General features: G+C 39.6%; 1 protein-coding gene across 2 annotated transcripts; it reads right to left on the reverse strand.

Moving 5' to 3' along the window:
* Window positions 1–9,603: 9,603 nt before the first annotated feature.
* ACTC1 (actin, alpha, cardiac muscle 1) lies at window positions 9,604–14,443 on the reverse strand. 2 transcript variants are annotated; one of them, XM_026075789.1, is made up of 6 exons: window positions 14,279–14,443; window positions 12,860–13,184; window positions 12,090–12,251; window positions 11,781–11,972; window positions 10,322–10,503; window positions 9,604–9,941 (listed from the first exon to the last, which is right to left on the reverse strand). In XM_026075789.1, the coding sequence occupies exons 1-6, from the start codon at window positions 14,405–14,407 to the stop codon at window positions 9,798–9,800; spliced, it is 1,134 nt and encodes a 377-aa protein (XP_025931574.1). In that variant the 5' UTR covers window positions 14,408–14,443; the 3' UTR covers window positions 9,604–9,797. The 2 variants fall into 2 exon arrangements, with proteins under 2 accessions (XP_025931574.1, XP_025931575.1); XM_026075790.1 differs by having other exon boundaries at window positions 9,738–9,941; window positions 12,860–13,055; window positions 14,279–14,407.
* Between the last annotated feature and the right edge of the window lie 1,158 nt (window positions 14,444–15,601).

Consider the following 15,601-nt stretch of genomic DNA (forward strand, 5'->3'; position numbering starts at 1 on the left):
GAATGGAGTTTTTCCCTTTTTATAAGGTCTCTCCTCTTATAATCATCCTTTCCAAATCAAATAATGCGGATTTCTTCAGCTTTTCAGATGACATTGAAAAAAAGATGCATAGTGTACAGCAAGACATTATCTTGGACATATGATAAATAAGTGCTATCCTTCCTTTTCACTGGTGGGGAGGTTGGTCAGAGAAGTACATCAAGTGGAATCAAAGAATTAAATAAAAAATATTTAATTGTTCTCTTCTCTGGTAGCAGGAAAAAGAGTCTTTCCAGAACCAGGAAGTTCTGATATACTTTTGTCACTCTGTAGAAATTAGGGGCCAGCGCTGCTGATATCTAAACTAGCTCTGGGGGAAATCAGGTGCACTGCTACAAAGGCTATGAATAGCTTGTTAAAATATTTTTCTTTTTAATTAAGTGAACATGCAAATAGAAAAAAATAAAACATACTATATATAGAAAGGCAAAATTAAAATAGAACATTACTAAAATTCTATGTAGTCTTCTATGAGTGCCTAGCATTGTATTCTTGCTTAACAGAATACAAAAGTATTTTTTATGTTTGTTATCTAGAATAAAGATAATTTTCATTTCAGAAAATAGAAGTTGAAAAGTACACTCAGAAGTATACAGTTACATTTAATATGCCACATAAAGCTTCCAGCATTTTGGTGGCTGTAATAAACAATTCAAAAGCTGCACACGCCAGCATTTATGTTAACTCTCAGTGCCTGCAGCAAGTTGCACTAGAATCTAGCCTAAGACATGCAATTAAAAAATCTACACTGAGTAGTATAAGTGCTCTTGTACAAAAAACAAACTTAGAGAATGCCTCTGCTTGACTCTTTTCAGACACTACATTTAATGGTTAATTAGAAGCATGCACAGGAGATTTACAACACGGGAAGAAAAAAATACATATATTCAGGAAAACAGCCATGCCCTCACCTGCTTTAGACAGTCCTAGTATCATTGGCTTCAAAACCAGAGCAGTGTTCAGATTTATCCAAGCCAAGAATTTGGCCGTTAGATTTTTTTGTGGTCCTAAGAGTGCAGTGCAGCATTTTCATTCTACGTTTAAGTTATACCAGAATTTCTAGTCCTCCAAAAGTAGTATTTATTGAAGCAAAACATATTCCACTCTTCAAGAGAATATTTAAAAAGTCAGCCTGCCTATGATTTGGGGAAAATTTAAATGATTATAGAAATGACTGAAGTTGGATACAAGCCCCTCTTTCCCTAGTATACTTCCCTCCATTGCTTTTACCAGGTGAATCAGAGATACGGAAATAGCAGGGAATTTTAGGGGGAATGCCAAGTGAATGTGAAGTGTTGATATTAAGGACTGACAGGGGAAACCATTTGTAATACACAAGTTTTATCCACAGCCCAGGAATTTCATTACATACTCTTCAGTGCCCTCTGCAGTAACCAGATGCACTCACAGCTGGCAAGAACTTAAGAGAGTCAAAGACTCCATCTCAACAGCTCCATGGCAGGGAAAGTATCTAACTCTAGGGTTCAGTGTGCCCAACAGGGGTAGGATCCCACTAAGGATCATGCCCAGCGTAACATTTCCAAACCTTCATGTCCCAAACAAACCTCATTTTTCTGTGTGAATGATATGGCGTGGTTTGTYTTCTATTAGCTCTTGGACACCCAAACCGATGGGGCTACAAATACACAGACAGAAATTTTCAGTCTAAATGGACAAGATAAAGGATAAGAAAAGGACAACGAGCTCTTTCCTTTTCTATGCAGAGAAATTCCAAGTCAGTAGCTGCCTGCAATGCATTTCCAGGACACAGAGCGCTATATGTTCAGTAAAGCACCACCAGCAGTTTGCCATTTTTGCACAGCAGTATTTATCTGTTCTGTGGTATTTGTCTCTATACTTAGATTAGGGAATGCCACAAATAGCATGGTAAATTTAACTACTGTGAGTGATAAATGTCAAGCTTTTAATAGCACCCACTGTCTCCTTGTCACCACACAACCCTATCTGGAGTTTGCACGATGGCCATCTCTGTATTATTGCTTGTACAAGAAGTAGTCTTTTTAGCACTTTAAATTACTTTTTTTTTTAATTTGCTATTTTATATAGTATACCTGAGCAGACACAGCAAAGTTGTATATCTTTTGACAGAAGGAAGAATCTGCAGGGTACTAGTCCTCATCATTTCATAGGTTGTCTGTTTACAAAAATAAGCTCTGAAAATAATTCCATTTCTACTAGGTATCAGCACAATGGGCAGAATTCATGGTCTCAACTGAAATGAAAGGGAAGAAACAAATTTGTCCATCCAGTTAGTGACAATGGATGAGGTTACGTTTGATCAGAAAGGAAGACTACGAAGTTGTCGCTGCAGTCTTTAAAATACTGCATGTTACATCAGACACTGCAAACTTATTCTCTACATGACTTTTTACACTTTCAGCAGTACACAGTGCATTCAGGCTATGTCTGAAGAATGTACTTCTGTGGCACTTTGTCTGTAGGTTATAAGAAGGAAAAAGTATTTCACATTATCACTAAAAATATTTCCATTCTGGACTTTTCTCAAAATCCCAAAGTTCTGAGGTTTTTACTTGAACAGAAAACTAAAACAGGAACTAACTACTGTCTTAGGAACTAGGCTACAAAATGTCCACAATTTTGTTTTAGTCGGACATCTCTGTGATGTTTCTGGCATGAAATATTTGTCCTTCAAGTTTCAACTATGCTGCCTTTCCAGAGCAGATACTCGTATTCTGTGTCATACAGTCATGGTCTCTGAAATTCATTAGCATGTCAGGAACACTCTTCTGTTACAAAGCTAAAGACAAGTCTTATAGCAAAAATTTGCAAATACATACATACATACATACATACATATATATACACACACACACACACACAAAGGTATATATATATTATTACAGCAAATACATTAGAGAACCCAGAACCAAACACGGGACAGACTATCACCAACAATAACATAACCACTCATTTTCCCATATACAGTGAAATTATCAGTGCTACCTAAGTCTTTTTCAAAATTCATTAAGTTTAGCTGCCAAAATATACAGACAAAAGATCAAAAGCTACTGCATTACCTAAGTCTGTATGGTTACACACAGAAAAGAGCCACATGGGAGAGCCCTAATTTAGTTAAAAAATAATCATTCACAAACCAGTAAGATAAGTAAGTCATAAAACTATTTCTGTAAACCTGTTCACCACATATTAAAAGTTTTGCTTTTTACAATACAAGAAGTTAGAATTTAAAGGTATGGCTGGGCAATTTGTAATATCTCATTGTAATCAGTCATGACATTTAGTAAGCCTTAATATACATTAAGTCCCTATTGTATACCCATTCCCACAAATAGGTGATTTTTTTAATATGGATCCAAAAAATCACTAAGCATTTGTAAGTCTCTAATGACAGATTAAATTTCTCACAACTCACCTATTGTGAAAACAGGAATGAGACTCCTAAGAAACATTTTCTAGATTTCAATGATCTCAAAAAACAACTTGGTAATTTTATTTCTCCATATCTTAAGTTTTGCATCCTCTTTCCTAAGATATATAGCTTTTTGAGGGTCAAAGATATTAATATAAACAACAGGGAAAACTGCCTTTCAAGTACTTGCCTTATGGATTATTATAACTCCCTTATTGAGGGAGTTTTTGGCCTATATCACAATTAAAAGAATAACACAGTCCTATATATTTTTTATTGTTTATATCACCAACAATAAAGGAACAAATATAAAAATTGTGTATAAACACAGGCTATCTGCTATAAGTTCAGTAGATTAACTATTGAAGAAACAGTACAATAATAAAGTTGAATTCATAACCAGTGCTGAACCAGTAATTCAATTGCTTTATGATATTAATTTAGATCATCAATTATTTAAATTGTCAGATTAATATAGCAGATAATGAAGTCATAAGCTTAACACAAAAAAGCTGTTTCTGTTAAACCTCTAAAAGAAGATTGAGGAGGACATGATTCCCTTTAATCTTCAACCCCAACTAAAGTTACAGGCAGAAAAATGGTCTTGATTTAACCGATGAAAAGCAAGCTTCTCTTCCAGGTGTAGTCCCTGACAAGGAGGGATTGCCTATTATAGATGGTAAAAAAAGACATAATTCATGTTAAAGTAAAGAGCAAAGCATTTTTTTTTGTGCCTTGTTCAGTGCTTTGGGTTTAAAATCTCTCTGCTGAGATTTATATTTTTGCAAGAATTCTTTTCTCTTCTAGCTTACCAGAGAACCAGAGCATTGCGAACARTCTTGCATTGGCCTTTAAATGAAACAATTTTGTGGCAAATGTTGGGCTTTTCACCAGAAAAAGAATCTAGTAGTTAACTTTAAAATGGTTTTGGTAACCAAAACTATTGAATTAAAAGAAAAGACTCAGGGTGGACAGTTTTCTTGCTTAAGACTAACATGTTTCTCATTCTATCTTTGAATTTTAATAAAAATAGAGACTTACCTTTTGAAGACAGAAGTCTGCCTCCTGGAAATATTTTTTTAAGGAAAATAAAAAAAGAATTTGTGTGAAATTCAGCGCCAAAACTCATCTTCTACATAGACATGAGGAAATGTCTTGCTCTCCCTAAACAACTTCTTCTCTTGACTGCAGTCTTGTTCTAAAATCCCTGTACTTCTGGATGCTGTGGAAGATCTTCCCATGCCACCTGTCACAGTAACATGTGGTTCCCAGAGCCCTTCCTCCTCAGAAGGTTGCAAACTCGGTTTTCTGAGCAGTGCCTTTATGCCTAGCTATATCTGAACGACAGAGCATAGTTCATAAGGCAYTTGTTTGGGATCCATTGGAAAGAAAGCTAGCGCGGTCCTCATTATCATTTGGCAATATTCTTTCTGATGATCTAAAATAAAAGGGCTTAGAGATTCAAAACTAATCTTTACACTCTTCCTTACTGCTTTGATACCTACATTTTTTTGGGTACCTTCCCAGACTTACTATATTGTTTACACATCAGGTAAATTCATGCCAAATCCATGTCCATATAGCTCTATGCCCTCCCACATTCACTTTTTCCCCTACATATATATGTTGCCTGACAAAAAATGGTAAAATATGTTTCTAAAATTTGGAGAGAAATTGCTCTCCTCTAAGATACCCCATATTTGGTAGACCTAAGATTATTACTGTGTTTTCTAAATTATTTCTTTATGGTGAAAAATAAGATTGATACCAGGTACATTAACTTTTGCTAATGTCTGCTGAATCCATTTCATGCAGCATTATTCACATAGGACAGCTTAATCACAAATTAAAGCTATCCTTTAATTATAGAGCAGCATAATAAACTTTTTCCAATAATCAATATTTCTGTATGCTGAGTTTGCAAATTTCAGGAATCATGGTCATCCTCAGGAGAAAATGCAAAGATATTGGTAATATGTTAACTGCCTGAATTGCTTCTTTCTTGAGTGTAATGAGTGAGATTTACTAACCACTTTGCAAATGATTCTTTTTTTCCTTTATCTTGTGTCTTGTTAACGACAGAGGCTTCTGTCACCAGATGCTTCAGGGTGTAACTGGGTTTAGCTGTTATTAGAAGAAAGCAATAATCTTTTTCTAGCTGAGCCTGGCATTCAGCTTATCCAACCATCAGAGAAGAGGTYTTCTCTGTTTTGTCTATTGTCTTATTATTATTGTGGGTCAAACTGTTTGTCACATATACTTATGGTCACCTAAGGTTTTTAAGTAAAAAGCCCTCTTATCCTACATTGAAAAACTTATCACTCTGACACAATTCAATTGTTCAAGCTAAAAGTTTTCATATTAGGGCTTTGCCTTAGGCAGACTTTTAAAGCTTTAGCTAAAACAGTTCAGCCTTTTTAGAGATTAGTACGAAGTAGACAATTCCATCAAATTTAAAATGATTGTTTTACCATTTCTCTCAAAGAGCCTTGAAGCAGTAACATGTGACTCCTGAAACATTTCCTTACTTCCTGCCAAAAAATCCAGCCGTTTAAGCAGAATTGTAGGCTTTCCAGATTCTTAGCACATACCTAATAGAGATGTTACAAGCTTTCTCTTCTGATCATAATCCCATCCCTCAATATTCCTTAAATGACAACATGCTCCTAGATCTACAAAATTTTCTGCAAGATTTGTGGATCAGGCACCAGTGGTAAAACACTATCCTTGAGCCAAAAGCAGAAGTCCTGGCCAGCGTTGCTCTGTCAGCCAGAACAGACCGTAAGGTTTTGTCTCAGCTCTTACTGATGTATATTTGTATTTCCTAACACTTTTAAGCCCTTATTACTGAATAAAGCCTCTTCACCTAGCTTAAAAAATCTAGTCAAAATGATTTCCAAGATATTTTACATACACAGCAACAGGAGCTGCTAAATCAAATAGCAGAGCACACTTCTTTAGCATGCCAGATTGAAGTTTTAACATGTTTCCACATGGCCTTTCAAAAACACATGTGCCCAATCTGTATGTTTGGCCATAATATTAAGTTTCTCTCCTCCATCCAAACACAATCCCATCACAAGCAAGGAAAGTTAACTGCAATCCTTTATTTTCAAAAATTCTGCTGTCTCTCAAATGGCTCTATAGGGCTCTGGCAGTCAAATCTTGGCAAATTTTGCCATCAGCTTAAAAAAAATTAATTTCCCCAGTACCTCACTCCATCTCTCTGCCAAGGGTTACTGAACCCCTGTGTACTACTCTTACACTGCAGAGGAAGATGAAGTTATTCCAGTCAGCTTCTCTAATTTAACCACCCAGCGCTTAGGTCTGTGGTAAGACTGTGAGTACTTTCTGCTCATACCCCAGCAGGGACTCCAGCCTCTAGCAGAAGGGCTGAAACGGAAAAGTGAGTGACAGGTATTGTGCATCCACACATACCTCCGTGCCTGGGGATGGTCAGCACAGAAAGTAACAGCCTATCATTTTATGTCAACGTTTTCATTAGCTGGGGTGTTTCAGAGGTAAAGATTGTAGGTTCACCCCCTACGGATGACCTCAGGAGAGTTTTGATACAGTTTGTGATAGTATAATTTCTGTATTCTTTTTTTGAAAAACCTGTTAAATTACATACAAAAATTCTACTGTGTAAGAATATTAAGGTAGTGACGTCAAGGCACAAAAATAAACACCAAAATTATAGACCCTTGTTTTTTAATTTGCCTTTTTSAAGCATATATCTGCAATAGTTTCACAGATTATCACATCAGTGCTATCAAGTGAATTCCTGCATCCCATTCCACCATCTTCATTTGCCATACAAAATGTATGCCACTGTAATTAAGACTTGTTGTAAAATGGAAACAGAGACTGAACTTAAGCAGTAACAGTGCTTATCAGTTTTGATTCCACACTTATGTAACTTTACACTCAAACTCCTCTCAAACAAATTGATGAGTTGCATTATCTATATTTAAAAGATCTAAACTTTCCCCAGGTTGTTTCCAAAAACGTCATACTTCCCATCTCATTGAATTATTAAAGGCTGCACTGCACTGAACCTATTTTACAATAGCAAAATCTGGGATTATTGCGTTAAATACATTTGGACGTGTGCTGTAAGAAGAGATAAAGGATAAGGCAGTGCTACTTTTTTTAACATATCCTACATGTGTTCAAGCCTACCTCATTTTTGCACAATTTTTGCTGCTCATATCCATCTCCATAACCTGTAAATTACAAAGCAAAAAGTGACTATAGAAAGTATTTTTTCAGTAGTCATGCAGTCAGCAGCTTCCTTCAGTTTCCTCCTCACACCCACATGCTCAAGTGTGAACTCCTCATCACAGTCTTGAGTATGCTGCCAGCTGCATGCTTGCCATGCCCAACCTACCAGACCCAGTCAGGAGTCCACTGGGTCTTACTTAACATTCCCTTTGTGTGCTTGCTTAACATTTTGAGCTTCAGTTAATTGCAATTTATGTACAGTATCACTCCATTAATTCAAATAACACTTGGGATGACCTTTTTGACCAGGAAAATCTTGCAAATTAGCAAGCAAGACAAAGCAAGAAAAGTGCAATGGGTCTGAACAACAATATCATTTGAGTTTGAAAAATTAAATTTGAGTTGTTCAGAAATCTGATAATGTTCCCATATTTTCAAAACATATGAAATTTCTCCATAGTGTGAACTTCAGTGATACCCTCTTCCAAAACCTTCTTGAGACCTGTGGAAACTGATGACCTTGCCTTAATAGACTCACCAATTAATTAATTTCTATTGTATTGTGAAAAGGCATATTTGTAGAAGAATTTCAGTAATACTGTGTGAGGAAGATAAGTATCTTGTATTTGTGTTTAAATTTTATTTATATTTAACAACTCCATCCACCTCCTTTCTGCCCAAAAGCAAAAACATCTAGATATATGCTGAATATTTAAATTGAAGGCTGATGGTATATAATTACAATGGTGCCTTGGAAAACTCTCTTTTAATGGTAAGAGACAGATACTAAAAATGTCTTTATATATTCAAATGGTAAAATCAGTTCTGCTTAACTGCAGATCATATCTGATAGCCAGTTTCAAGGTCTTTTCAGAATATAAAAAGTAGAAGCAATGGAAAAAACTTCTATTTGGCTGTGCAAAATCAGCATTTGAATATAGAATTAGCACGAAATCCATTTTCACATAAATCTTAACATCCATGTAAGTTCTCAGTTGAACACATGCCTAATTATGTGCATAAAAATTGATATCAGCTTTAAATGATTTCTTATATCAAGTTTAAATGAAGTTGAGTGTATACATATTTCAAACTATGATACTGACTGTTTTCATTATTTTTGTGGAAGTTTCACAGGTCATTTTGTATTTCATCTTTTAGTTAGTCCTTTTTTATAAAATCAAAGAGCATAGTTATAAAAAGTCAGAGTTAGGAACAGAAAAGCCCATGAGAAGTAGGCAATTTATGATTGTAGTATCTGGGTCAAATGGAAACAAAGATTAGTAAAGATTAAGTATTAAAAAGTGCCTAAAAACATAACGAATGATGATGTGAAAAGAATCATAAGAATTATATGTTTATACAGCAAAAGTTTGGTTCCTCTGCGTTAGTGTGATRAAGGCTTCACTTTGTCCCTGGCTTTGAAGAGATGGGAGAGGAGCAAACTGTCAGTCTGAATTAATGTTTTGTCATATTTATAGCCCACAGAAAACAATTATATGACTCTTCAGGATTAGTTATAAATAGCATTCTAAACATATTAACATAATTCTTTTTCAGATGGCTGTGGCTTTCAATAAGTTGGTATTAAAATACTTAGGTTATAATTAATGCAACAGAAAAATCGTTTCTAAATCCAGTGAGCAAATGTGAGAGGTTTCCTTCCACTTGTCCCACTTACTGGATAGTAACCCTTCAGGCTACTTCTTTATAAGCTTTATATGTGATGCTTCTCTCATTTCAAGTTTCAGAATTTAAACTATAAACACTTAATAATGGTAAACCATGACCTGATGCCTAAATCACTTAGGACATGCATGCAGTGAAGGCATTGATGGGTTTGATGGGAGTTTCCAAATCCCAGTGTGTTTAGAGGCTAATTTTTGTAATGAAAGAATACATTTTTTTAAAAAAACAAAATAAGACAAAACCATTTGTAGGTTGCAAGTCCCAGATCTTGTTTATTTATAAAGCAATAAATATTAGAAGAAGCACAAATAAATTGCACGGGCATGTAAACAAACTGTACAGTGACTGAAGAGAGTTCAGGAAGGGTTGCCAGAAGACTCCAAGAAGCATATTGTCGTCATCCTGAGTGGGAGGTAAATTGAAGGAAAGGTGCTTAGAAGCACTTGCGGTGGACAATGGATGGACCAGCTTCATCATACTCCTGTTTGCTGATCCACATTTGCTGGAAGGTGGACAGAGATGCTAGAATGGAGCCACCAATCCAAACAGAATACTTGCGCTCTGGTGGGGCAATGATCTAGGATAAAGGGAAGCAACCCAATCCTCATCAGTTAAACAATTCCATCTCTGAACAATTAATCCACATTACTGACATACCAAATAGCTAGGTATTTCCTTAAGCTATTAAAAAAAACCTTTTCTACAATATCAGTACCAATAATCTTCAGCAGCTGGTACAATAAATGTAATATTTTCAAGGAAAACCTACAGCCCAATTTTCCTCTTTTCTAACATTTACTTCTAATCAATATAATTAAGCTGATTAAATGCAATTTCTCCTAATCTGTCCATCAGTTGCTGATGCCACTTCTGAGTTGTTCCTATATCCCAGTTTAATGATGTAGACATTTTCCCCATCCTTATTGATGTGTTATAGTACAGAGTCAAATTCCTTACCTTGATCTTCATAGTACTAGGAGCAAGTGCAGTGATTTCTTTCTGCATGCGATCAGCAATACCAGGATACATTGTTGTACCACCTGAAAGGACGTTGTTAGCATACAAGTCCTTACGAATATCAATATCGCACTTCATGATACTGTTGTAGGTAGTTTCATGAATACCAGCAGATTCCATACCTAGAGAAGAAAGAAGATGGTAGATCAGTAAATTATACAAGAGGTCTCAGTGAAAAGAATTCTCAGCATTTCTCCTCATTATTAATATGAACTTCTATATTTCTGTAGAAGTATGTTGTAAAACAGAGAATCCCTGTTCTACGGGACTGAAGCTAAATAAAATATGAATCCATGATCCCGGTGAAGAGATAGTATGAAGATGTTTTTTGTTGTAAAACTACTTACTGATAATTAAATGTTATAGAAAAAGGATTAAAAAAAGGATTACAGAACTAGCTTAGAAAAACCTTTGGTAGAAAAGGTAAGGATCAAATAACGCATGCGCAAAGGACAAAAAGGTACACAAAAAGTGCAGTAAGAAAAGATGAAGACACACAAGATGAAGTTGTATTTATTACACAGGGATGGTAGGAGATTATACAGAACAGAAAATATGAGTGTCAGATTATGTCAGAGTCTCACAAGCACCATTAGTTGAATCCAGTAAAGATAGCAATAAAGACAGTGAAAACAGCCAAAGTAGAACTAAAGAAGATGTTAGTAACTGCATGTTGGGCAGACTGAAGAAGAAATGAAGAGTCTAGACTGTTTACAGTTATCAAGGCAAGACATAATCATGATATGGACCGGGGTACTAGTATTGGGTGGTAAGAAAAAAGAAATCAAGAGCAAATGTTTGTAGGTTGCATTCCAATCTATTAACTTTAACAGGTGCTTCCTGGAAGGGTTGACACTAGATCCACAGTAAGACGTCAGCTGATGAACAACTGCATTTAATGCTCAGAACTTACACTATAAGCATTTGTTAGATCTATCAGCTGTGTCGCTATAGTGGACAGCAAAGTTACTGTCTTGGTCATGGCAATGTTAAACTACAGTGCATGTAAGTACACACAAATATCTTCCTTATTTTTTTTTCCCCCAGACACTTTACTTCTTAGTGGAGTCAGATACTGTTTTAAGTAAAAGCCATGCGAATGAAACTCTGAAAACTGTTCTTACCACCATTGTTCTTACAATGTTCTAACTGTACATTTTAATCACTAAAAATTGCAACCTAAAACCTGCTCTAAAACTTGCATCAAGAGCCCATGGCTCAGCTAATTGCCAACTGAGCTCACACCAGCAGAGTTTACAGGGACCAGAGGTTGTAACTCATTATTTATGTTTGATTTTATGCCGAATTTAGATAAGCAGGAAGGGTAGTGGGACACTTTCTAGATCTTCTGATTCATTCAGACCCCTTACTGAAAGATGAATTTTCCAAAAACACTTACCAATGAAGGATGGCTGGAATAAGGTTTCAGGGCAGCGAAAACGTTCATTACCAATTGTGATGACTTGGCCATCAGGCAATTCATAGCTCTTTTCCAGAGAGGAGGAAGAGGCAGCAGTGGCCATTTCATTCTCAAAGTCCAGTGCAACATAGCACAATTTCTCTTTGATGTCACGAACAATCTCACGTTCAGCTGCAGATATACAGAAACCAAGTCAAGGTTTGGAGAAGCAAAATACTAGAGGAAGAAGGTCCATGGATCAAGGGAGACATGAGGATATTCACAAGAAGGCGAAGCTGAAGGACTGACCTGTTGTCACAAAGGAATAGCCACGCTCAGTGAGGATCTTCATGAGGTAGTCAGTCAGATCCCTGCCAGCCAGATCCAGACGCATGATAGCATGAGGCAGAGCATAACCTTCATAAATAGGTACATTGTGGGTGACACCATCGCCAGAGTCAAGAACAATACCTTGGAGAGAATTGTTGGAGAGTAGCTGAAATCGCCTAACCATGTGGTTTAGAAACCATATGACAAGCAGTAACAGACAATAAAACACGTAGGATTTTTCATGTGGTATAAAGCAGTGTCATTCTATTTTAGCCAATTACTAAAAATAGACCTTGTCCATTCCTTCTGCCTTTGCCTGCATAGATATTCCTGTTTGGTGTGAGCATTCACATGAAACAGCTGTCCCATATGTAGTTTAAGCTGGATCCATCTAAGCAGCCTTCTACTACTAAGTATATGTGTGATGGTGATTGCCCTGATCTGAAAACGGGCATCTTTTGGGCCCAAGAGTTCAACTCTTACACAAGTTTTACACCAATGTAACTGCAATATCTTCACAGTAATCACTCCTCATTTATATCATGACAAGCAGGAGAATCAGTTCCACAGYGTCTCCCTTTTAAAGCAGTGCAAACAAATCCACATTGCTTTTTCAATAGACTCTTGTCTATTGGCTTTTCTGTTACTGTTATCATCAGCAACTACAATGAAAAAAGCTCTCATTTACTTTTCTGAAAATTTGAGTGAGTTACTTTTTTTTATTTGGACTGTTTATCTGATTATTTTACCTGTTGTACGACCAGAGGCATAAAGGGACAGGACAGCCTGGATCGCCACATACATGGCAGGTACATTGAAGGTCTCAAACATTATCTGGGTCATCTTTTCACGATTTGCTTTAGGGTTCAAGGGGGCTTCTGTGAGCAGGGTGGGGTGTTCCTCAGGAGCCACACGCAGTTCATTGTAGAAAGTGTGGTGCCAAATCTTTTCCATATCATCCCAGTTGGTGATGATGCCATGTTCAATGGGATATTTCAAAGTAAGGATACCTCTTTTGCTCTGAGCTTCATCGCCTACATAGGAGTCTTTTTGACCCATACCAACCATAACACCCTAAAAGAAGAAAATGCAGAAAGCCATTATTTGAGGAAGACAGCATCACAGAACCCAAACAGTTATGCCACAGAACACTACTATTTTGAAGAACGATACAATCAGTCATGCCAGAAAAAGGTCATTTAGGAAAAGAAATCTGCATTATCTAAATATTAGGCCAACACAATTTTACATTTTTAATAAAATAATTTTCCCTTTAATCAGATGAAAGGATCCATTTCTTCCCCTTTTCTAGATATGACATTGATTTTCAATTAGCTCTTCCTTTCTGGTCCAAAAGCTTGACTGAAAGTAAACTGCACAATACAGTGAGCAAGAAAAGATAGAGAAAGACAGGAAGAGTGTTTATAAACAAAAAGCTATGGATGAAAATAAATCTTCTAGTGAACAAGAGTTTACTGCCAAAATTAGTCTATTGCTATGGAGTCTCAGCAGTAACGTATTCATAAAAACAAAATGGCAATGGCAAACCATTTTAGTTTAAAAAAAGCATTGCAAACTTTTTAGCATGGAAATTGTAGGAGAAAAAGTACTGTATTCTCTGTATGCTGATTTAATCGTGACAAAATAAAAGGGCAACAAAATGGGAACAAGGAAAGGGAGGCTCGAAGGGTGGTAAGAAGGTAAGATTAGAGACAGACAGAGACACAGAATAAACAAGAGGAAATCCAAGGAGAGGGTTTGGTATGCGAAAGATTAGATAGGATGGGTAGGGTGGGGAAGGGCCCCAAAATGAATCGTGGCGGGTGTAAATTCAGTCAGCGGTGAATGCCAGCAGCAGGTCTGGCCTAGCGGGAAGTAGCTTTGGAGGAAGCTGGGTTCGGCCTGGGTTCCCCCGTTAGGGGAGTGAACGGAGAGAGGGAAGAGGAACTGGAAACGGCTGGGGGAAAGGGAGAAGTGAAATAAAGGGGACCCAAACAGGGGACCTGGCGAAGCATCACTAGCAGCAGCGAGGCAAGTGGGATAGGAGGAGGTGGCGGGTAAGGAGCGAGCATCAGAGCAGCACACATGAGCTAGAAGAGGTGCAGGCGGCAACGACTTCTGGGCGGCGGGGGAAGCCTCGGCCCTGCCCCAGGGGGAAGCAAATCTACCTGGTGCCTCGGGCGGCCCACGATGGACGGGAACACGGCCCTGGGGGCATCGTCGCCGGCGAAGCCCGCCTTGACGAGCCCGGAGCCGTTGTCGCACACCAGCGCGGTGGTCTCCTCGTCGTCACACATCTTCGRGCGGAGGCGCGGACCTGCGAACAGCGCGGCGGCGCGTCCAGACCCTGCGGGCAGCGCCGCGGCCCTTCCCGCTCCCGCGCGGCCCCTGCCCGCGGGGCCCTTCCCGGCGCGCACGGCGGGAAGCTTGACTCGCCCCGGGAGGCTGCCGCACGGCCCGMGCGCGCGTGGGCAGGGCCGTACCGGAGCCCCGGCTGCCGCTTTCTTCTCGACGCTTCCCAAGGCGGGACGCCGGTCTCCCGCACCTTCGCGAGTGCTGTCACTCAAGAGCGGCACCTTCGGGCCACGGCTTTGAAGGGAAGCGAAAAGCGCTTGTAACCCGCGGGAACGGCTCTGCCCCCAGCGCTCCGCCGGCCGCGGGCCGCGCGGCCCCACGGGAATAGCGTTAGACGGGCCAAACGGCCGCGGTGCCGGAACAGGCTGCAGCGCCGCCCGCTCCGTCCCGCCCCGTCGCCCCGGGGCTGCCTTGCACAGGGCGCTGCTGCGCGGCGCGGCGCGGGCGGCCGAGGACGCCGCCGCGCTACTCACCAGGCGCGGCGAGGCTCGGTGCCGGCGCGGGGGGCAGGGGGGCGCGGCGCGGCCGCCCGGCCCATGTAAGGCAGCGCGGGGCTGCGCGCCCCCGGCCCGCCGCGTGCCCAAATAGGGAGCCGGCGGCCCCGGGCACCCGCGGGCGCCGCCCGGGGGCTCGCAGGCAGGGGCGCGCTGAGGGTCGGCATGTTCGGGGCTGGGGGAGGTCGCGTGGGGAGCCGAAGGCTGTCGTCCCCCCCCTCCCGGGTTTTCTCCTTTCGCTGCAAAAAAGCCGCACTCTCATTTAATCGACGACGCACGAGGTTACCTCGGTGGCAACAACTCGGGCTTCTCCTCTGCGCCGAGGCAGCATCTGCTTCTTGCGCTGCCTTAGGAGGGAGCGCTGTGCACTGCCTTTCTTTCCGACTTTGAGGAGCACACACAGGGAACAGCTGTGCTTCTCCCCGCTTTCGGCTGACAGCAGCTATAGCACAAAGTGGGACCTGTGGGTTTACTTTAACATGTGTGTATTTAAACTCCCCATTTTTGCCCTTTTAACACGCGCTGGATCAGTAATGCATAGTGATAAGTATAGGGCAGAGGAGGAGAGATGGGAATAGCTTGGACAAAAAACAGCTATGGTATTAATGTAATGTGGCAGTTGTTTTCCTGCTCTGTTGTTGA

Source organism: Apteryx rowi, unplaced genomic scaffold, assembly GCF_003343035.1.
Source record: "Apteryx rowi isolate R43461 unplaced genomic scaffold, aptRow1 scaffold_410, whole genome shotgun sequence".
Taxonomy (NCBI): domain Eukaryota; kingdom Metazoa; phylum Chordata; class Aves; order Apterygiformes; family Apterygidae; genus Apteryx; species Apteryx rowi.

What these genes read in the sequence shown, in the direction of transcription:
- ACTC1 (XM_026075789.1), bottom strand. Translation starts at nt 14,407, where the DNA reads ATGTGTGACGACGAGGAGACCACCGCGCTGGTGTGCGACAACGGCTCC. An exon ending in TGGGCCGCCCGAGGCACCAG is followed by an intron (nt 13,185 to 14,278) that starts GTAGATTTGCTT and finishes TTCTTCTTTTAG; the next exon opens with GGTGTTATGGTTGGTATGGG. An exon ending in TGCCTCTGGTCGTACAACAG is followed by an intron (nt 12,252 to 12,859) that starts GTAAAATAATCA and finishes ATTCTCTCCAAG; the next exon opens with GTATTGTTCTTGACTCTGGC.